Source organism: Ambystoma mexicanum, chromosome 9 (assembly GCF_040938575.1).
Source record: "Ambystoma mexicanum isolate Mex_15411 chromosome 9, UKY_AmexF1_1, whole genome shotgun sequence".
In the NCBI taxonomy this organism is placed as follows: Eukaryota; Metazoa; Chordata; class Amphibia; order Caudata; family Ambystomatidae; genus Ambystoma; species Ambystoma mexicanum.
The window spans coordinates 1,475,372,057-1,475,395,983 of NC_090931.1; the positions used below are offsets into that span (position 1 = coordinate 1,475,372,057).

The window sequence follows — 23,927 nt, forward strand, 5'->3', positions numbered from 1 at the left end:
CAGAAACTCTAGAGTCTGGGCGGGCTTGACCGAGGTCTCCCACCGAAGATAAAGTTAGTACAAAGGATTTTCCCGCCCTGGATGTCGTGAGAAGGAACAAGAAAGGACAAGGAACACTGAAATGGCGAACAAAGGTTACAGGGGCCTTTTTGGTAAAATGATAACCCATGGGTGCCTTTACCGGGGCTGTGGAAACCAGCCTGCGGTGAAGGTGCACCAAATTAATAGAAAGGTTCACTGGCACCAGCCGTTAAAGGTAAGCTTGTCCCTGTAACATAAATGTTACAATGTATCCCATTTCTCCTTTTAACTGCATTTCCCCAGCACTCCACATAAGGCAGAGTGCAGTGGTTTAACCTAAAAAAATAAAAAAAGGGATCCAAAGATTTTTTCTACCCTTGAGAGCCGTAGTTTTCTCAAAGTTAGCCAGAGAAAGTTAAACGGGGAGCCCCAAGGGCAACCCTGCAACAATAAAAAAGGTACACACCAAACGTTGTCGGAGGATAACATTTAAAAGACACTATGAAGAGTCTTAAAAATGACACCCATAAAAAGGTTCTGGGGTTGACACAGGTCAGGAAGATGCTTCATTACTAAGCAGCCAGGCATATGTTAGGAGGGAGTTGTGAGCTGTAGAGCAGAACAATGAAATCAGTTCACACAGGTATCCAAGTAAACATTCACTTATATTAAAATTCACAAAAAAAACTTTAAGGGGACGTTGTGGTTAAGTTGCGCTACTAAAAACCTGTGAAATTCACACAAAAAAGTTTATAAACGTGACATTATGGTTCAAAAAAAGAATGAGCTACCCATGTAATGTAATCTGTTCTGTCACCATAGTACTTTCTACTATAGTATAATAACTTTTTAGTTCCTGCCTGTTACTGCCCCAAATATATCAGTGAAGGAAAAAAGAGTGAGCCAGACGTGTGATGTCATCAGTGATGTCATTAATGACATTTGTGATGTCATCTTTGTCCTGGGTGTTGGTGTTAGCAGTGCACAGTGGTGCGGTCAGTTATGGTTGCTCAGCCTACCATAACTGGCAAATTTCAGGGGTTTTTCGGTTTTACTTCGAACCATAATGTCACGTTTATAACGTTTTTTTTGTGTGAATTTCACAGGTTTTTAGTAGCGCAACTTAACCGTAACATCCGTTTTTTTTAGTGAATTTTAAGGGTTTTTAGTAGGGCAACTTAACCATAACGTCCCTTTTGCAAAGTTTGTTTTGCTAAAGATGAACGGTTTATAGTAGTGGCATGTAACCATAATGAAAAGTAACTTCTTTACACACCTTGCGGAGAATACCACATGACAATATGCTGGTGTACAGCACGGTAACGTGTCCCAGAATTTGTAAACACTGTAAGATGTTTGCCTCGGGACAGTGTGGAAACAGATTTTATATTGATGTAGGAACGTCCACCTGCAACATTTTCCTTGCACAGCGACAACACGTATTGGTAGTCAGCCATTAACAATGTAGTAGACATTACATACTTTTAGCAAAAGTTCTAGTTATCTGAAAATGACATCAGCTAAGGCCATCCACCCTCCCCAAGAAACAGCAGCACTGCTATAATGAAGGAGCATGACAAACACTGCCCCAACCTTAGAAATAACAAACACACAATATTTTTGCACCTTCCACCCACCCCCCATATCACTGTTTGATGCCTCTTTCCTCATTTCCGTTTGCAAATGGCCTTATTAGCTGTCCTACCAAAAAAGAAAGCCATCCGTTAACAAAGTAAATGTTGCGTTAAGAACCACCTTTCACAGTGTAAATATATATATTTTTTAAATCTCATACACTCCATGTACTTATATTTCTCAGTAAAGGACATAGACGCAATAAGATTTGTCAGTAATAGTATAGAGGTGCAAAGCATTAACGTGTGCTACTGAAAAATAGGATTTATGGTTATAATCCGGCCCGTCGCAGGCTTTACAGATTACAAAACAAAATCCTTTTTCAAGATGGCCACCATCGAAAGGAAAGGCGGTTGTTCCATACATGGCCCCTCTTCGCTTTCCATGACAGCCTCCAAAAAGCAAAAGTACGTGCCGTGACACAGAACCTGTAAATAAACATACAGTGACGTATAACGTGGTACCTTATATTTTGAAATGATGCACTGGATTTTAAAAGAAAAGGTTAACATTTTACAATTTGTAAAGTAGTTTTATTTAACAAACAACTGTCGGAGACCATCGGACTAATCCCATTTTCAATTAAATTGTAACAATGGTTCTAAGGGCGACATTGAAAATGTTCATGGTGAGACACACGCAGTTATTTTCGCACACACAAGTGCGTTTCTGTTTGCACAGGTATTTCGTAGACGGCGCCATGACCGTTGCCCTACACCACCATAAATTATATTATGTTACTCCTAATAGCTAGTTCAGCGTAGGGACAGAGGGGGCCTGGCCGGTCCTCCCACAACATTGTAATGGACAGGCAGCCGGTCACGAGCAGTTGCATCTGGCATTGAAAGAAGCTGTCACTCTGCATCTGGAAACCATGGCACGCACAGTACGGCAAGATGTAGCTAGGCGGAAAACGTAAGAGAAAATCTGGGTCAATAACCAACCTTTAGGAAAATATTCCACAAAAGACACAAAGATTGTGAAAAGTAGTACACAAATGGAAGTGGACAAACATGACATTTTAACGAAATATTAGCCTTGACCATGGGTACATATGACAGCCTACAAACGCTGAGAATCGGCACTCGCTGTAAGGGTTAAAAAAAGGGCAACTACACAGTGAGATGGTAATTCAGTTATGAAGCCAACATGAATGGAGAAGCAATAAAAAATTACATGTCTTGATGTTACACAAGACCAAAAGAACATGCAAACTGATACACAAAGCTATGTGGGCAAGCATAACATTTCAAAGAAGAAATAACGATCAACAAGGATGACTCTAGTCATAGCCTGCAAATGCGGACAATGTGCACTCTGTTATTGGAGGAAAATTACAACTGCGCATAAAGATAATACTTCTGTTACATTGTCAGAATTAGTGTTTGGTAATATAAATCAAAACGCGGGTCAGTGTAGAGTCGTCAAAATGAAACTTGCATGATCTTGACAGCCTCCATTGTTTTTGGCAAAGTCGGACAGCAATGTGTTTGCATCAAAGAATCTTCGTGAACTGATATTTCATGTTCCTTACAAACGTTTTTAAAACATAACCTTATCAAATGGTATTCTTTCCCAAGCTTTCATTCCTTGCATAGCTTTTGAAGTTTCCCTTTTGCTCAAGGTCAAAAAACAATAGCCCCTTACGGATTGACTTGGATGCGTGGGCCTTCTGAGCTTGCAACCAAAAAAGCAAATCAACTGACCTTCACTCAGAAGGCAAATACATTCTCACTTTACAACAACATATGAGAATCCAATCATGAGAACTGCTACTCCCATACGCCTCCAGAACCACTGTTTCCATCAAACGCTCCAGGTGGCGGCCTCAGATTTCAAAACGTAGGACGCCAGTCCGACTTCAATATTAATCTGAAAACATTGTAACACAAATGCAGGCATTGGTCGCCGTACATTGAGCACCAACTTCCACTTTACCGTATGAATTTGGTGGCAAGAAAACACAACTTTGTGAGTTTGCGCTGGCACATTCCATCCCAGCCTAATTAAAGCTCACCTTCGGAAACAGTATTTCATAAGTATAACAAGTGCATTGGTGTCTTGTTTTGTATGTGTTACCGGCGATGTCCGTGTACACCAAAACATGAACAAAAGATGGCAGAGGCAGTGAAGAAATCTGACCCACTTCACGCTGTTCCACAACCAATCGGTGAAAGAGCCACATGTCCGCGGACATGATGCTACGGATTAGCCAATCGATTTCTTGACCGCGGAGCGAACAGGGAAGTGTAACCGCGGAGCGGACATAGATATCACTATTTTTTCAGACCTACTTTTTTGTTTTAAAGGAAACTACTGGACGGATTGTCACCAAATTTACAAAAGCACGCTTTCGGGACCAAGCCCCTGCCGCAAATTTGGTGAAAATCCATCCAGCGGTTTGGCCTGTAGGCGTGCGCAAAGTTTTTCCCCCATTCAGACTATTGGGGAAAAAAAGACGTTTTGGGACCCCCCTATAACTTTTCCCATTCCTGGACCAAACATCACCAAACTTTGCAAAAATATTCAGAGTAGCCCATATACTTTTATTGCGAAGTTTGGAGAGGATTCGTCCAGGGGGAGCGGAGTTATAGGCCGCCCAAAAAGTGCTCTTCCTATGGAAACAGCAACTTAACCATAACTATATATATATGTATTTATATATACACAAGGCACACAAGCAATTCTAAACGTGAAATGGAATCAATTAATATAAGAAACAATAATGCAGGCAATTAACTTTTTCTATGCTTTACATATCCAGTACACAGAGTGACGTCAATTAAGGTCAGTATCAGCACTTATTCATATATCACCTTTGCAAAATTGAGATGGTAGGGAATGTTTCAGAGTTTGATTTGTTCATTTATATAGCGCACAAAACCCAGAGCTATCTGGGCGGATATACTTAAGAGATATTGGTTGCAGTGCTTCAGGTTACAGAGAGGAAGCGCAGGAAGTTATTACAATAGGCACAAAGTTAGGCAGAAAACAACCAGCAACTGTGAATAACAAATACACTCCCAGAGGGGTATAGGCTGTCTGTTTTCTAGCAATAAAAGTGTTCACAATTAAAACCTATGTAGGAACGAGTATTGCCAGAGCCAATAGGATCAGAAGATTGACCTTTAGGAAACCAGGAAAGCTGAAGTCAAAGGTACAGTTCCAGTTCTGACGAAGATCTTCAAATGAAATGTTAGCCAGACAGTGTTTCTGGAAGAAACACGGGAGATCAAGGGGAGCCTACCTGATGGTGCACAAGCTGTGAGGCCTGCATAAAGGAGTTGAGGTCAACCCTTTATTGAAGAAAACAGCACTTCCCAAGCCAGGAAGCACTGAAAATGGCACAGGGTAATTGCAACCCAAGCCCTACAATACCTTGAAAGTGAAAAATAAATTGTTGCTAGCTTCCTTCTGGGTGCAATGTTGCAGATCCTGATTCCTGCTCCTTGGTCGACCTCTGGGGGGCTTCTGCAGAAACACGCAGGAGAAGGGGCCGCCAGCAATGAATTCGGCTGACTTCAACTGCTGTGGTTTTAGCGTCTTTTTCTTAGCACTAAGAAGAAACGAATATCGCTGGTTGGATTCTCTTAGATTACTCTGTCCTGAACTCTAGGTTGGGGACGTTTGGTGATGAATCCCTGTCGCTGGAGGACCACACAGATGCCTGCAAAATTTCAGCCAGATTCAATCTTTGGAAGACGATGCACTCGATAATGGTCTAGATACCCCGGGTATTGTGATGCTGCAGCTCCAGAAATTCACAGCAAGTCGGGGGATGGTCCAAAATGAAGGTGGTCTTGAGGCTAGTTGATCCCACCAGCCTAAGGCAGGAAGTAGTCCTTGCCGGGTCTTCCCTGTCGACATGAAAACGGGGTCAGCACAGCTGCAAGGCTTCACCAGTGCTTTTGCGGTCCTGGAATTTGCTTTGGATTCCTTGTTTCAGTGCTAGACTACTGTCTGTAGTCCACAAATCCTTGCCTTTTATCCTGGATCTCAGTCATTCATACTCTGCGCGGTCAATCACCTGGAGGTTGGCTGTCCTTCAGAAAAGCCAGCACCAAGTTAGAACTGGTTTCAGCCAAGCCTACCTACAGACAAAGGGCTCCTCCCTCACTTCCTGCCTTCCCAGAAACACTGGAGCCTGGGCAGGCTTCAGGGCTGAAGGCCGCCAAAGGCAAAAGTCACAAAGGACTCAATCTATTCTAAAGGATGGAAGAAAAACCCAGAAGGAAGTGACAATTGAAAAATAGCAAAACAAAAGATGGGAGAAATCAGCCTGCTAGTAACCTGCGCAAAAGGTAGCAAAAAGTAACCACTGCCACCAGCCATTTAAGTTAGTCAGTTGTAACAAAAAGTTACATGAGGAGTGGGAGAAGTTGCAATGTAACCCCCAGCACCCCACAGAGGGTGATGTGTGCTGAATCCACAAAATAAAAGGTAAGATAAAAGTTATCTTACTATTCTTGGGAACTGTCATTCTCACATAAAAATGTATTTGAACATAAAGTGAAGGCCAAGGGACTTCTCAGTGACACTGCACATAGGATGCTGGATGTCACAGGGCAAAACACAGATGCCTCTATTAAACATATGGATTTTACCAGACTCCATAAAACAGTGAAAATAAAAATCCCAGTCAGATAAAAAGAGTGAGTGAGTGAGTGAGTGAGTGAGTGAGTGAGTGAGTGAGTGGTAAAAAGTTCCATCCACTCAGGAGATTAAAATCAAAAAAAGTGCTGGTGGTCTCTCAGGTTAAAGAAAATTGGGGAGAATTTTCAGTTTCTTTGCTAACACCCCATTTGGGGATTCTTTCTATCCGAGCTATGCTTTCCTCTGATTATTAGGCATCTACTTTTTAATGAAACTACACAGACGGTGCTGTGCGTTGCGTTGTCAGAAGCCCCTAGAGCTTCTCCGTCATAGTTTCTTTTTCTGACTAACTCTTCCAGTAACCAAGGTAGGTGGACACTTTTTGTTTCTTCTGTGTTTTCACTTGCGTGATTGGCACACCCCACCTTATGTGGAGTGCTGAGAAGGGGGTACAAGGTATCCATTTTCTCACCTCTCCAGTAACTATTTGTTACTGTGACAAGCCCACCTGTTCGTGCTGGTGGCAGTGTACCTTTTACACAACATGTCATGTATTTTTATTTGAGGCTATCATCGCAGCTCCGATAAAGGACCCCCTACGCACACCATTTACGAAAAAGTGGCTTTACTTTGCGAAGTCTTGAACACGATGGCTTGTCCTTTCTGATACCTCCTTCTACCTGTCTGGATAGTGGAATGTCCTCTTGTCCCCATGTCTTCAACATGCTTTTCAAGGAAAGCCCGCCAAGACTGTATGACAGGAAGTGGGGGAGGTCAACCGAAACTCCCCTGCTGTGTGTCATGATTCCTGCCCCTCATGTCCCCAGCGCTCCAAGAGGTCAGGCTGGAGCCAGGCCACAATCGCCTACATGGCCCCCAAGGGCCTCTCCATCCCTCCAAAGACCCACTTGGAGTCAGACTTGGCGCTTGTGGCACCAGACTCACTCATTCCCATAGGATAACATTGGGGATTGGACTTGTAGTGCATTGATGGGGACAAGATGGATGCCCCCACATATTTCGGTTCCCAGAACTGCATGTGCGGTCTAGTCTTTTGGGTGTGGTTCAGCCAAGAGACACCTGGGATACCCAGAGACTATTTAAGCCACACCCAGGCTGAGAAACATGCTTTGCGTTTTCTGCACCGGCAGCGTGACACATTATACTTACTTGTCGGACTCTTGCCAGTGAAGTAACTAGGCAGCAACGAGCCTGCATCAATCAATGCGCCCCTGTGCTGTTAGCAGGACGGAGAGCACACTATCCATTAAAACAAGGTGAGCTGTGGATCAAAGGGAAGGGTTGGACCCCTGGGGAAGAAGGAGTTCAAGCACACAGAGACAATAGGGAGTTAAACTCTACCAAGCTGTCATGGTGCGTGCTCCGAAACCCCTGGAACTGTTGGGCCCACCCCAGTCCCTGTCACCCAGAAGGACTTGTCAAGCCCCAAGGAAGTGCCCCAGAGCCTCATGGACTCAGTCCTGGCGCCGTTGGCGCAAGGCTCATGAAATGGGCTGAACTTATGGAACTACTTAATCTGCCTAGTGAGGCTGAGCATTCTGTATATCCAGGGTGTGGCAGAGGGACTACTTTTCCTGAGAGACAGGGTATGGTAAAGGGACTACTTCACCTGGAACTACTTGCAAGGCTATTTAAGCCACACCCTGCAGGCAGAGCACGCTTCGCATTATTCTGCACTCCTGCAGCGTAACGCTCACCGTGTCTGCTCTGTCCTCGAGTTTCTACACCCACGCCCGTCTGTGATTTCCATCCATTGGTGCCTGGAAGAAGAAAAGGAGAAGAACAGGTGTTACTACAGCGACAAAGGCCTTACCTGCAATTTCGTCCATCAGTCTCGTCTCCAGCTGGTCTTCTGACCGCCGCCCCTGTTGGGAAAGGATTTCCGCGCAGGCATCCAATACTCACCCGGGATTCTGCATTCCTCCGGGTTACTTAGGAGCGGTTCTTCCATTCTTCGTCTTGGGGCCGCGCCTGCAAAAAGTGAACAGAAAACAGCAGGTTAGTCGCGCACAATACAAAACAAACAATTGTTCAGCCATCCAGCGCCACTCATCCGCGCTAATTCTCACCTGGAGGCAACCAGTTCAGCATCCTAGGAGAGTCAATTCTTCTTCTAAACTTCTGTACGAAACCGCGTCTGCAAGAAAGACAACCCGTTTAAACCTTGGGACAATAAGACTTTGAGCATCTATACCAAGCTGTCATTGGGATAGAGACTTACCTGATTTATCCAAGCATTCCCGAAACACAGCAACAGCCACTCGAACAGTGAAGTAACTGTGCCCAGAGAAAGACTGAGCCTACTCCGCCCCTGCTGAAGGTCAAGCAGGATGGAGAGCCAACCTCACCAAACTCAAAGGTGAGCAGGAGAGGAGTCGGGCATCAGGGGGTTGCAGGTAGTGGGACCAATCCAACCCACTCATTAGCTAACATCTTGTTTCAACATTGCAGGCTAACGCCTCCTGGGGAGATAACCGGGGAGAGGACACCATCATACCATCAAAACTACGCCAGTACAGATATCGGTCACCGATGGAGACCAGGTGAGCATGACACAATCCTGTGTTTCAGGCCCAGTCTCCAGTGGAATAGCCACCAGGGAAGGGTTTGAGGTCATAAGAGGTCAGAACAGGCTGACTGACGTCCCCGTGGATACCAGGTGAGCGTTACACAGTGAGACTTGACTGAAACCAGTTCACACTGGGAGGCTGGCTATCCACATTGGACAGCTACCCCCAAGTTTGAATGGTGCATGGGACATTATTGGTGGAGTTATCAAGCGTTCCTGGATAAATTCCGAGGTCCTGCAGCTGAAACCCAGAGTCGACCACTGGACAAAAAGATTCCGAAGAGGGATGTCGCCAGCCCTTCCAACGATTGCCAGAACCTGTTCAGTGGCTGCTGCTGACTGAACCTCATCCTTCCAAGGGACAGGGAAGATCTGAGGAAGACTACTTTCTCCTGTAGAGTGGTGGGCTTTATCAATCTTGAGACAAGCTACAATTAGCGCTGTGCCATTCCCAGAAGAGCTGCGACCTCCACGGCCTGCATTTCACCTGTACCTGGGGTCCTGTGCTTTATCGCTGTGCATAGTCTCCGGAAGCACGGTTTTGCCTGGAACTTCGAGGGCACCCTTCTTAGTCTACAACAACTAAAACCACTTAATCTACAACCAGCTTCAGAGTGTCCCCTCACCTGAGGTGAGAACCTGGAAACCGAGCGGAGTTGACAACCGCGACAACAGTCTTTACACCTTGCCTGGAAAAGGTTCCAACAAGCCAGACTAGGGAAGATCATTGCTGCGCGTCCCCTTGCACGACTGCTGTCGCCAGATCCACCCAAGTCCCTTTCTCCAAGTCGCCAGAGCTGAAGAAACAGAGACCAGGCCTGCTGTTGTCTCAGTGCAGGAACTGTCCTACAGCAACACCTTCTTCAATCCAAGGTACTGTTCACCCCTAGGTACATCCTACCTGGGGTCTGCTTGTTAAATCCTGTCCCTCTGGGGGCTGCATATAGCTTATATTTCACTGTCTCCCAGATCCCTATACAGTAACATTGAGGCAGACCCTTTGTGCTTTAGGCGGTAAAACAGCTTGCCCTAGGACTCTTGTCCCTGGGCATTCTCTCAGGGTGCCATACTAACCTGCCTGAAGCTATTTGTAACCATTGTTTACTGTAAGGAAGACATGGTATCAAAAGTAAGAGTGACACAAGTGACCACAGTTAAAGAGTGTTTAACTTCAAAAAAGGGTTTGAAAAACACATATCTAAATCTAAAGATGGGAGCAAGCTACAACCCTCAAATAATAACACATTGCTAGTGGTGTCTTGTCAAAATAAAAGGGCCTATACTAAAAAACATATTGTCAATCCTTGCCTTTAAATACAAATAGTGTGGGAAACAATGTTGTATAAAAGAAAGAAGCGTTCAAGAAATGATATGTCAGGATATTGGGGCCGTGGGCCTCCCTTCCCCACGTTTTCAGCACGGGAAAAGGTGGCACACTCAAGCTTAGCACAGTCTCTAGCTTCTCTAGCACGAGGGTGCAGTTAAAACATTAGCATCAGGGCCTTCCGTGCCCAAGTCTCTTTGGCATTCAAAGTCTCTTCTTTCAGAGGGCCTGATGCGACAAACAAACGATACGTTCTTTTCCTCTTAGGATTTCACATGTACTCAATTTCTCGGGTGATTTTACTATTCACCTCGGATCCCCCTAAGATCAGTTTCACACATTGTTCAATCACTCTCCCTCATCCGAGTTAGTACTAAAGTTATTTCACTTTAACACAAACTTGCTTTAACCCAAAGCTTTCAATTGATCTCCCTCGTTCGGGCTCGGACCAACTTTTATTTACTTTGATGTTGATACTGCTAAAAAAGCTGATGACAGACTTCCGATCGTGCACGAGACTTTGCTTGACCCGTTGCAGGACCACTTTGATTCACACTCCTTTGCACTCTTTTGCTTGGATACCTTGCGGAGACCTTTGAATGAGCACACTTGCAGTGTCGGATCACTCTAATGTAGCTTGGTTCAAAGTTCAATCACTCATCTGTTGTTCAATTGTACTCTTGTTGGTTTTCGCTTCAGCGCTCATATGATATGATACGTTATTTATAACGCACTTAATACCCAGAGGTTTCTAAGCGCCGACCCGGGTATTGAACCTGTGTTGCTCAGTGTCATCTTGCTTCCAGGGTGAGCACGTTGCCCCTGAGCTATCCTCCCGAGAGTAACATTTTACTGCTTGCAACCTTGGCTTCAACACAGACCGGTCTGGCATCGGTCTCCACAACTCGCCGGCTCTGATTTCACTGGCGCTTCTTTGTTGTAGGAGCCAAGGACAGGACCACGGCATCTGCTGATTCGCTCCGCCTTGATTATCAATGCGGGAGGGCATGGTTACCTCTGACACACAATGTAGGATTCTTCAGCCTGGTTTCCTGGTCTTACGCTTTCTATTCTTGAAGTTTCATGAGAGTAACGGTTCCTTGTCGAAAATGTCAAGGGCCCTTCCCTCCTTGTGATCCCCTTCTGTTTTACCATCTTTGTCCTCTTGGTAAACTGCCATCTTGGAACTGCGGTTTCCTTGTGCGTTTTGCCTTTTTCAGAGTGTGCTCTCGTGCTCTGCCTTTTATCCCTGTGGGGAAGTGTAATGGGAGTCAGGTTTGCGTGATGGCCAGTAATTGCCTGACCATTGTATTGGGACATGTCAGATTTACGGCTCGGGTGTTTGTCCGTTTTCTCTCATAGCGAGCTGTCGGTGAGAAAATGTATGTGTTTTGCGAAAGGATGAGGGTAGAGTTCCTACGTATCCTACCTGGTAGGGTGGGGTAAAGGTGTTACAGGGAAGGGGATACTGCGTCTCGCCATCTGGTGTTCAACTCCCTGAAGACCCCTCACTCAGGTGATCCTCCCGCACTGGTCCACCCCCAGGAACTGGATCCAAAAGTGATGGCCGTGTCCTGGCCACCTGGATGACAGATCCCTGGAGACTAGCGGGTGAGAGACCTCCAGGTTTCTCACATTACTTACCTGCACCTCCTGGAAACTGACACTGTACAGTATTTATTGGCTTTCCTGCCTCTTTCTGGTCATCCCGTGATCACTGGTGACCCCTGCCCCGCCATGTGAACATTGAGTGACTCAATCTAGATCGGGTTGGACTATTGAGACAGGATTGGGGAAGTTATAAAATGTTATTAAGAGTTCGGAAAGTTTGCATATGTTTCTGGTTGGTTTAATATGTGATTTACTATCAAACTGCTCTAATATGATTGCCTATGAATTTCTCCGATCTATCAAATGACAGAGTATTACAAGTGGTCCTACACTGTATATATATTTGATTTAATAGTACTTACCTGAACTGTGAATTGTAACCGTGTCCTTTGGAGTATGTCTATTTTTGCATAACTCTTAAGTGTATAAGTGCTTTCTTGAACTATGGTATGCTGAGGTCTTTGTACCTAGCTATAGCCCTCCTCCCTCAGTAGACTAAGCCTGGCTGCTCGCCATACTACCATAACCTTGGGTTGTTCAGGCTAACCCTAAGAAGTATAACCCTGTTCACTCAAGGTGGACTTTCCTAAATCCTGTCCCAGGCAGTGACTTTTGTAAAATCTTGCAACACCTGCAATTACTCTTTTGGACTGCTTCGCTCAAAAAGAGAAGGTGTTGTAGACTGCGACCCGCTAGATCGAGTGTTGGATGCTGTCTAACATGGTACCGGGTGCGGTACAGAAATCAGCAGTGCATTCTGACTTTGGTGTAATGCTCGCTGTGCGCATGATTAAGAGTCTCATCTTAGGAACATACATGGGAAAGCCAAAAAACGGGTGATTTCTGCATTTTCCATTGGCTTGTTCAAGCCTGATAATGTAGAACATGCTCAAGCTTTCTTTCAGGTGTGCACGCACTGGTGTTCAGGGATTTGCCAGGCAATTTCGTTTTCCAGACCCTCCAAATCTGTGCGTGCTTCCGCATGTCAATCTTTAGGGGTTGAGCCTGCTACCCTCGAAGGTTGAAGCCCAGCAACAACTTCTACAGCAACAACTCCTAGTTCTTGGCTACCTCTAAAAAATAATAGAAGCAAGTGTTCTCTTAAAGTGACTGATACTTCAGGGAAGTCGAAAAAGTCATTCAATTTATGAAAGAAAGAAAAGCAAGCACACAAGCTGGACACTGTATGTGAAGGGGGGGCAGAAAGATGAGATTACATACTCAATCCACCGTAGCAGGGGCAGCATTAGCACATTTTGTAAGCAATACATTTTAGATGCTTCTTCAAGAAGAGATTTGTTTTTTTTAGCTAAGTTGTTCTTTGCAGCTGCTCACTTCAATCCGGTAAGTACATTCTGCCCCCACCTTCCCCGTCGGGGACTTTGGATTTGTTGTTCCACACCCAATTTGGAAGGAGAAGAGGGCAGGGTGCTAGAATGACAAACTACCCTCTTGTTGATTCTGGTGTGGTTAATCTTTTCCAAAGACTACCTGACCTAACTATAGACCATACGTTGGGCTCCAACCAGAATTTGATAGGCAGAAAAACAGTGTGGAACTGGGTGCTGGGGTTGTTAACCCATATAGTGGTGCTGGCACATGGACGTTCGTGGATCTGGACATTTCTTAGAGGCAGCATATTCTCTGTATACCTTTCGAAGGCCTGCCTGTGTTGCAATCAATTCACAACCAGGAGGAAAAGCCAGGACTAGAATTTCCATGAAGAACTTCATATTATTATTATTATTTTTTTTTGTAAACATTTAATCTTTGTAAATCCCTTCTTTTCCATTCAATTTTTCAGGTTAAAGAAGTCAAATGATTGTTTCACGTCTGGTGAATCTCTCATCTGTAACAGAACACATCTGGCTGTCTTTGCACACATTTTAAATCGCATTGGATGAAATATCAAGCCACCAATTACTGAAACCAGTGTAACATCTTTCGCCTCTTAGCGGACTTGGAGAATGTTTTTTAATTTTTTAAGGCAGGTGACCGAATATTAGTGTTCTAAATAAACTTTTGAACCAAGACCTACATATTTGTTTGAGGGTTATTTGTATTCATAGGCCATGGTCATTATATTGTAGAATGTATTGGCAAGAACTTACTTTTCACAAGTTACCAGAGTATCCACTTGCAGAGGATGGAATATATTTCAAAATAAAAAACGGGGACGGCCAACAGCAAAAAGATAGGACATTTTGACAGTGGCCACCATAACTAACAGTAGTAGTGGTGGGGAGAGGATTCCAGACTTTTCCATATATATTAACTATACTGAATTGGCAGTCTGTTAACCTGTTAAAACCAAAGGAGCTTTTGCTCTCATTGCGATTCTAGACCTTGCTAAGGATCCAATTTTTACAGTTTCTATGCCATAATCAACTGGTCTATATGGTTGATAACTGAAATTTTGAGGGTTGAGCCCACCCCCAGATATGCCATAAATTGGTCTTAAATGTTAATGTTAAATTACCAAACTATTATATTCTTCATTTGTAACTGTTTTGATAAATATGTTAGTAAATGGGCATTTTGCATCGTGATGTGAAGATGCAGATGACTCCAGCGGTCTCTGCTCTGATTCTGCAAGTGATCACCCTCCCAAACATGAGATGTTTTTTAAAAAAAACATTATAATAAACTCTTGGGACAGTAGGGAGAGAGACCCCGATTCCGGAATAGTCCCAGCAAAGCCGGGTAATCTGCCCACCCTACACCTGTAGGCCTGTTGAGAACATACACTGTGGCATGCTGTGGACCGAAACATGCAGTCCTTGCCTGTTTAAGCTTAATTTGGTTTGCAAGGTTTCCAGTGAAAGCATAGATTCACATATATGCCATGTCGGGGTTGCACCTGGAATTTGTTTAAAAAGTAACAATGTATGTGTGGTTATGAAAGATGCTCTTTAACTGGTCCACTGTGATGTGAGCTGTACCCCAGAATGCCCGGAGATTGGGGACCATCTTCAGATTTATTTTGTCCTCCCTAGAGCCAGAATAGAAGAATGGTTTACAAGGGAATGTTGGTCTCGCGGATAGAAGTGGAAACCAGTTCACCAAAGAAGAAAGGGGTGGGGGCCCAGGTGGAATGTGTACTTCCTTGACCAATATGAAATATATATATTTTTTAAACTTGATGTTTATTAAGATTTTAGAACCTGAGTATTTCAGAATAAGAGTGTCACAAATCCAAAGAATACAAGTGAGAAAGATGATGAGCCTTCGCACAGACTGCTGGTTCCTAAAACATGTATACACAAGCAAACTAAATCAATATAGAGTAGCCTGAGCATCTGGGTTTGTTTTTGTATGACCTTGACGGATGCAATATCCATCTCCTGTTCCAGCTCCAGAATTCATTTTTGTGGGTTCTGAAGTGTCATTTTATGGGACCTCCTACTCTTTTGGAAATGTTCCCAGATCTAATTTATTTAGGTGGTCAGAGGTGTTAGGTCAGATTTTCTGAAGGCCAACTAAGGGCTTAGTGAAACCAACTGAGACAGTAGAAGACGCCACTCTTAGTATGAGGCTGTACTACCTGAGTTCATGTGAGCATAGACCAAGCAGCTAGGCTTAATTTAGGTGGGATAGAGGGCTGTAGAAGCGGTACAAAGAAATTGTAGTACACATATAGTCCAAAGAAACACAAACACTATGTATTGTAAAAATAAAGGGGTTTATTCAAATACAAGTAGATCAAGGTAAATCTTGAGTAAATAAGTACTTTGACTTTATAGATCACCACAATTATAAAAACACAACACTATGCTTTAACGTACATTGACCAAAGCATGGAACCTTACTCTGAGTAACTGTAATTCTAGGGAAGTCAAACCTCATTATACAGATTCAGTATAGGTCACACCTATTCCTGTGGAGTAAAACCATATGTTACTGTCAGATTACATTACAGTAATTCAAGGGCAGTAGGCCTGGTTGGTTTATCCAGTGACACTCTGCAACAAAATCACATTGTAAACCAACTTGCAAATATACTTTTCCGAATAGTGGAACACACATTCAAGGATACTTGCTACTTTTGTGATGACACACATACTGGGCGAGTAAGACCTTTCTGGTGTAATATACAATTACAGTTACTTTTCAGCTCAGTGGAACACAGTCTAAGATAAGCAAGAACTCTTTACACTAATTTTGAATGCTCCAGGAAACCCAAGGTCAGCTACACCAAACTGAACATTTTTAAGGAATGGCACACAGCTATTCTAGGCTGGTAAGACCTAATGTTGTAATATTCTATTACAGTTGCTTTTTAAGATCAGAACACAGAATGAGATAAGCAATAACTCTTTGGCACACAGCTAACACAAGTTAGTAAAACCTGTATACTTTTTAAAGGGGCTATCAGCAACTTAAAGGTAGGTATAGCCTTGGGCAGACTTATTCTGGACAGGCTAACAAGTCAGGGCAAGCAAGACCCAATTGGGGACACTCATACATATATCCTAACATGATTAGTAAAGTGAAACCAACAGCATTACTTTTGGGGGAAGAGGCACAACAAACTCATATGATAATGTATAATGCGCCTGTCCACAAGTGTTTCTAGGCGCGACAAGACAAAGAGGGGAAACAGAAGGAGGACAGAACAATGATCTTACTAGGTTTTGTGTCATTCAGATTGCGCAAGTGTGGGGAAGAGGAAGGGTATAAGTGCTGGGGGTGCAGGTAACTCAGTAAGTGCTGCTGGAGGTTGGCTCATAAGTGCAGAGAGTGTGGGGCTAAAGGGTTTCAGATACAGACCCCTTAAGTTCTACGGGAGGATGGAGGCAGTGCAAGGGCAATTGGACATGCAGGAGCCTGGGCCCGAGTTCAGTGGATGGCCATGTGAGCATTGCGTGGAGCAGTCGGGGATATCAGCAGGGGAGAGGAAGAGAAAGCGGAAGCAAAAAGGAAGGTCTTGAGTTGCTTCCGGGACCGGAGGTGGTTCTGCTCAAGTTTGAGTGAGGTAGGGAGGCTGTTCCAGAGAGAGGCCCCAGCCGAGGAGAGAGATCTGCTCTCCACACTCTGCTTGGAGAATCGTCTGACCCCAAAAAGCCTTGTGAGCGATGCAAAGGGTCTTGAACTTGATCTTTGCAGCCACAGGGAGACAGTGAAGAGATTTTAGAGCTGGAGAGATACGATCCCTAGGCTTGAGGCCAAGGACAAGTCTTGCAGTCCTATTCTGGATAAGTTGTAAAGGTTGATGTTAAGGAGAATTCTCATTTCTGTGCCAATTTCCTTCATCATTAGAGACACCTGGCTCTTTTGTTGGACATTAGGACTTTTTAATTTTAACCCTGGAGTGAGTGAGCCCTTTTTATCACTTCCTCATGGTTTTTGCCTGATTTGGACAAACTCCGTAGGCATCTACTCTTTGTATGGTGATGCACAGCACCTTCAGTGCAGTGTCACAGAGAAATCCTGTGGATGTCTCATACGGTTTAATTACCTTTTCTTGTGCAAACTACTGTTCCCAAGAATAGTAAAGTGAAATTGACTTTGCTTTCCTTTTTTCTTTGTAGGTTCCAGCCTACCCCACCTTTTGTAGAGGGCTGGGAGGTTACCTAGTAGCCCCTTATCCTACATTCTCATGTAACATTTTTATGTTACTCTCACTACTTAAAATGGCTGGTGGCAGTGGTTTAATTTTCCTACCATTGTGCTTTTGTACCGCAGGTTGAACCCTCAGCTGCATTATAGCACCCAGGGGTGACCTTTTCGTCAAAATGTCTTCGGTCTTCTTTGTTCGCCATTTTGTTTGTGAGGTCTTTATTGGGTTTTACTGTGCGTTGAGCCCTTTGTTCGTTTTGCCTTTGGTGGGCTTCAGGCCTGAAGCCCTCCTCTGGCTCCAGTATGTCGGGAAAGGCAGGATGTGAGGGAGGTTCCCAAAACTCCCCTGTCCTTTGTCTCTAGGAATGCCTGAATGCAACCAGTCCTGATTGGCTGGCTGGCAGTCCTTTCAGGACAGCCACCCTGCTGTGTGATTGACGGGAGAAACCTGCTTAAAAGGCAAGGGTTTTGGGACTAGAGGCAGAGTCGACGACTGGGAGAAATACCCGACAAAGAAACAGTGAATGAAGCTTGCTGCATCCTCCTGGACCTTGAATTGCCCGGTGAAGCCCTGCTGCTTTGCTGAAACTCTTTTTTTCATTTCGACAAAAGGGACGACTTCTTCCCTCAGGTTAGTGGGACAAACTAACCCCGAGACAAATTCCAATAGACCATCTTCCTACAAGTGATTTTCCTACAAAACTCTCTAACTTTGTGCAACACTTTTGATTCTAAGAAGTGCCTCAGCTCATTAGACTCTGATCCAATTGACTTTGGCTGTCCTGGCTCCCTGCAGACTCTTCTCACCCATTGACTTTGTTTGTCCCTCATAGGTGGTAACTTGGTTTGCTGGGAAAGGCTTGTCTAGATTTCATTGGAAGATTTAGTTGTCATTACGTGTGCTGAGAACCTGTTTAAGCTTTTTCCTCCTTAAACATTTCCTTTCTGCAACCTCAGAATCTACAAACTATATCTAGTGTGATATCTAGTGTGATGCATAAATGCCATTACTATCTTTGTGAATGAAGTCCCCTCCGGGGGTAGGAAGTGTGTAAAAAGAATAGCTTGTCTGATTCTGAAAAGTGATTTTAAAGTATATTTACATTGTTAGACAAATTACCTTTTTAACGGATGCTTATTTAAAACTTGATGTTAATTAAATAACTATTTATAACTGAAACCTTGAATGTAAGTGTCACTTGGTTACTTGTATATGCGAATTTCATTGCTACAGTTCTACGGCTCACATTTACCCCTCTTGAGATAGGCCTGGCTGCTCAGTCACACTACCAACTTGTGTAGTACAGACCTATACCAAAAGGTGGGTTTCCTAATACCAAGCAGTTAAGTGTTATGTAGTCTCACACAGTGTTACTACATCAATTATTACCTAACCATCGAAGAGTAGAGGCAGGCAAATTTAGAAAGAAGCTGTTGCAATAGTCCACCCTGGAGAGGACCAGCGCTATGCAGACAGCGAGCTTCTGGGGGAAAGGGAGAAACGTCAGAATGCCTCTGAGGAGGTGCAGCTGATAGTGTGACGTCGGAGATGTGAGGAGAGAAGGAGAGGGTGGAGTTGAAGATGGCACCAAGGTTTCTACCATCATTGGCGGCACACAATTCCTGAATTGCGCCCAGACAGTCGGGTATGAGAGAAGGAGCAGAGGTGCTGAGGGGAGCCTGAAAGAGAGTTGGGTGTCATCCGCATAACTTAAGGTTGGAGCAGAATGTAGCGATGCAGTGGGCAAGAGGTGGCAGGTAGTGGTTGAAAAGCCAGGGAGAAAGAAGGTTAGACCGCTGGGGAACACCACAAGTAGAGAGAGAGATAGAAGAGAGGAATGACCTGAGTTGCACCCGAGAGGGTTGGTCGGTGAGAAAGGTCAACCAGGCCACAGCCTGACCAGTAATACCCAGGTTGTCAGAGGCGATTGCGCAGGATGGCATGGTTGACCATCTCAAAAGCAGTGGATAGATCGGGTAAAATGAGGACAGAAGGAGGATTAGAGTCCAGATTAGAGAGAAGGTCTTCACAGGTGTTCAGGAGAGCAGTTTGTGCTCCTGGCAGCTCTGAAGCCAAACTGGTGGTCGTGGAGACAACCAACAGATTCAGTATGAAGATTAAGCTGGGAGATGGCCAGCCTTTCCAGGAGTTTGCCCAGGAAAGTATTGATGGAGATCGGGCAATAGTTAGTCGGAGAGGAAGGATCGGCAGAAGGCTTCTTTAGAAGGGGGTCGACAAGGAATTACATGAGGGGGCTGGGGAAGGTTTCAGTGGCAAAGGAGTGATTGCAGAAATCGGCAAAGGCTGCAGCAAGGGTGTCGATGTGGTCCTTGATTGTTCTGGATGAGCAGGGGAGAACGTGCTTTGACGAGACTTTCATAGATCAGACTTGTCTAGAAAAATCGTCACAGGTGAACAGGAGAAAGGAGGAGGAGAAACGGCCAAAGATGGGCCAGGGATGGTGGAGGTAGAGGAAGAGAGTGGATAGGATGTCCTGAGTTTTAGTGGTGAAATGATAAGCCAGGGCTTGGAAGGGAACAGAAGAGGTTAGAGACTGCAACAGGATTGGACAGCTTCTTTCACATTTTGAAACGTTTAGCTGAGTTGTTAGATGCCGCAGAGATGCGGGCTTGTATGTAGGCTCTCTTCTTAGAGAGGACAGAGTCTGTACCCTCCACTTCCTCTCAGCCGCCCTTCACTTCCGGTTAAGGGTGGCGAGGTCGGAATCGTACCAAGAGTTGCAATTGGATGTGGGCTTCAAACGGATCCTCATGATGGGGGCAAGGAATCAATAGTGTTAGAGATGAAGGTTAAGGAGGGCTGTGTCAGGGTGAGAGTCAGCCAAAGCCGTTGGAGGAGGAGAAGAGAAAGCGGCGACAGTCTCAACTGACACATGATCCATGATACAGATGACCGAGAAGGTAGCTGGCAGTACTGGGGTCAGCTTGGCCTGAGGGGTGTAGTGTAGAGAGAAAGGTGGGAGGAAAGAAGAAAGTGGCCGCTCCAAGAGAGGAGTTGAGAGGGTTAGAGAGGGGGGAGGGTCTGAGGAAATCAGAACATCCAAGGTGTGTTCTGCAGAGTCAGTTGGCCCCCGGGGGGGGGCAGTACTAATACTAATATACTAATTTGATGCATGGGCATGACAGGTGGTTTCTCAAGGTTGCTCCTTTCCCTTTTTAAGGTGCCCAACACAAATCCCCCCCCTCCCCCTCTGTCCAGACCAGCTCCTGTTCCATACCCACTACTCCTGAAAGGGGTTTTCTCGGTTATGGAGAAGGGTGCCATAAAGTTGGTACCGGTACAAGAAAGGAGCAGTGGGTAGGACTCCCATTTATTATTTTGCTCCCAAAAATGGACAGAGGATCTTGGACCTGAGGGCGCTTGAACAGGTTCCGCAGGAAAGTTCAAGATGGTAACTCTCCCAGATCGTCCAGGCCCTGGAAATTCAGGATTGGTTGGTGTCACTCGACCTACAGGACGCTTAATTTCATGTGATGATGCATCTAAAGCACAGGAAATAAATGAGGATTGTCCTAGGCAACACTCGCTACCGGTTTTGAGTCCTGCTTTTTGTGCGAACGTCTACCCTGAGTGTCTTTGCCAGGCTGTGGGCGGTAGTGGCATTGAGTCTCAGGAAAGGAGGGAATCTTGTCTTTCCTTATCAGGACAATTGTTTAATCAGGGTGTGGTCTCCGGATTAAGCCCTGGATTACCTGAATCGCACCTGCTCCCGACTCCACAAGCTGGACTTTTCCCTCAGTTTAAAGAATCTCAACTGACACCTTCTCAAACGCTTCAATTCATCAGTGTGGTCTTGGGTGCTCCCTCTGCAAGGCTTTCCTTCCCAAGGACAGGGCTCTACACATTCAGCAGATGGTCACCAGTTCCAGAGTGCCCAATACCTGGCAGCCCTAAACTTCCTACAGTTGCTCGGCCTCATGGCATCCTACACCTACCTGGTGCCAGAGGCCCATTTGGAATAAGAATGGCCCAATAGATCCTCAGACCTCAATGGTCATAGTTTTCTGGCAGTATGACTAACTTGATTCAAGTCCTGAGCATAGTCGCTCAGGATCTCCTGTGGTGGAGTTGCAGGCAGAACCATTTTGGTAACCATGGACTGAGATAGGCGCATCTCAAAGTCTGAAGCGCTCACCTGGTACAAGCTGATGGTGAGCGGGTTGTGGTCCCTCGCAGAGACAAAACGTCACATAAACAGGTTAGAGCTGAGGGCAATCAGACTAGCGCTGATTTTTGCTCTCCATACAGGGGAAGACTGGCCGAGTAGAAGAACACGAAAGCGGACGCCTTGAGCAGTTGGGCTCTGTCTCCCATGGGTGGGAGCTGTGCCACTGTGCCAGGAAGTCCTTCTAGGAATCTTCGCCCTCTGGGGAACCCTTCAAGTCGATCGGTTTGGTCTGGTGTGAACAGAAAGCACTAACATTTCTGTCCAGGGAATTTCCCCAGATAGAAACATTGGGGGATGCATTTGTGATTGACTGGAACTTCCAGCTCCTGTGTGTTCCTGCCGATTCCTGCAAAACAAAAGATTTCTGGAAGGTTTGGAAGTAATCCCAACCTCTGGCATTGGCATGGGCAACCCTCCAGATCATCGATCTTCAGCCTGCCAAGCCATTACAGAAGGGGAAAAACAATCTGCATATCAGGCTTGATCCCAACCCAAAAGCCCGAACTGCTAAGTCACACCCATTCTGCATGAGATCACAAGTATCCTCAGACATGTTTGGCGCCATCAGTGAGGTATAGCTTGGGTCTCTAGGCCTAGCTGGCTCGGAATCCACATCTGGGCATACCCGTTGCCAATCAGGGTGACTCATGCAAAACTAGGTGATGGCTGGAAGGTTCCAGTCATTCCTCAATTGATCTGGCCGTACAAGAGGTATGGAGCAACCCATGATCCTCATTGCCCCCCACTTGGCCAGGAGGACGTGGTACCCAGGCCTTCTGGATATGGCCATCTGTCCACCACATAGTCTTGACTGGAGATCAGACCTTCTCTCACAGGTGCGGGGGCTGGTTCTTCACCGGAGCATACACATGCTCAACCTGCACACCTAAAATGCTAAGGTACAGGGATTGGGACCTTCTGAAAGAGGTGATGGAGGTATTGCTTTTAGCCAGAAGACCAGCAGCTATGGCCCTATACCGCTGCCGTTGAAAGTTTTGTAGCTGGGGGGTAGAGCACAGGATGTGGATCCCTTTTTATGTGACATCTGAATGGTGTCGTCTTCTCTACTTAATCTGGCAACACAAGGTCTTCTGGTTGCCACTGTCCGAGTCTATTTAGCATCACGATCCATTTTTAGGTGCACGACAGAAGGCTCTTACTTCACGATCCCCTTGGTGGTTGAATTTTTTTTTCTTTTTTTTTATCTGTTTATTTAAATGTTGGATCAACCTTAAAACAATTACAACTGCATCTCCACTTCTTCTGCAGACATTACTGTAAAAAAAGACAAAATGTGCATGATTGCGGAGCAGTGCCCTGAACACGAAGTATATTTCCCAGCGTTACATTTGGTCATTCTAGCCCTATGCCATATACAATAGATCTTTATTCCCTCGTGACTCCCAATAAAAACCTGTCGTTCCCATGGAACGCAGGCACCAATGTTCACCTTCAGTATGCAGATCTTTTTCTTATGCTGGTCTTATGTCTGGTGGGTATTGGAGTTGATCCAGGAACTCATCCCACCTCAAGTGCAAGCTATCAGCTCTCGCCCCAACAGCCCCCTGTATGTATAAATCTCTCTCCGTTGTGGTCCATCTCAGCAAGCCCCGTTGCCAGTCTCTGTACACTGCAGCGCTTGTATTCTTTTAGTGCATTGCGATCCTATGCTTAAAATAGATTACACCTAATGCAAGGAATTTCCTAGTGACTTAACTGTTTTTCTGCTTTGGGATTTTCCCCAGTGAACACACACACACTAGTGGGTTTTGCCCAAATCCCCAACCTGTCAGTTCTGAGTCGTGCCAATACTCGCTGCCACAGAAATATAACGATGACAATCCCAAACCATATGCATAAAGGTTGTAGACGGTGCTGCGCATCTGGGGCAAGCGGCCATGCCACCTGGTGCAAACTTATTTATGCGTTCTGGCATCATTTATACTCTGTGTATATATTTGTATTTTTTATCAGTTTTAGCCTTGTATTAATCAACACTTTGCACACCCATTGTACACCTAGCGTCGTCCATCTACACGTTGACATCCCTCCTTCATTGTTCTGACTTTCATAGAGCCTTCCCCTAAAGTAGTGATCATCCTCCCGCCATCTGCTAGCTCCTAAATTGCTACAACCACTTGGTGCTCAATGGGCATTTCAGGGAACCCCTTGCACGCTGATCTGATGGCTGCCATTGTTGCAGCATAAGTAAAAAATTGAGAACTCCCACCACCCCCATGTTCCACTTCGCGCTGACATCTTGAAATGACTGCGCTCTGCCATCCGCATATAAATCCCCCAGGGTGCTGCAGGCTTTCTGTCCCCAGGCTCAGTCTAGGGCTACACAATAGACCTTGAACTATGCAGTTATCCCAGAGTGGGATATCATGCGCCATCACATGTC

The 23,927-nt window shown here is 45.2% G+C and overlaps 1 protein-coding gene across 5 annotated transcripts in view; it reads left to right on the forward strand.

Annotated features, from left to right (window-relative positions):
- Positions 1-23,927, forward strand: part of LOC138489237 (AN1-type zinc finger protein 2A-like) — a 422,968-nt gene that overhangs the window by 320,815 nt on the left and 78,226 nt on the right. The window contains exon 10 of one of the 5 annotated variants that reach the window (XM_069616924.1): positions 13,579-13,811. The exons of the other annotated variants lie outside the window; for them this stretch is intronic. Within the exon in view, the coding sequence (XP_069473025.1) occupies positions 13,579-13,596 (18 nt within the window). The 3' untranslated portion in view covers positions 13,597-13,811. Of the gene's footprint in view, positions 1-13,578; positions 13,812-23,927 lie in introns of those variants that run through there. 5 annotated transcript variants of the gene reach the window in all.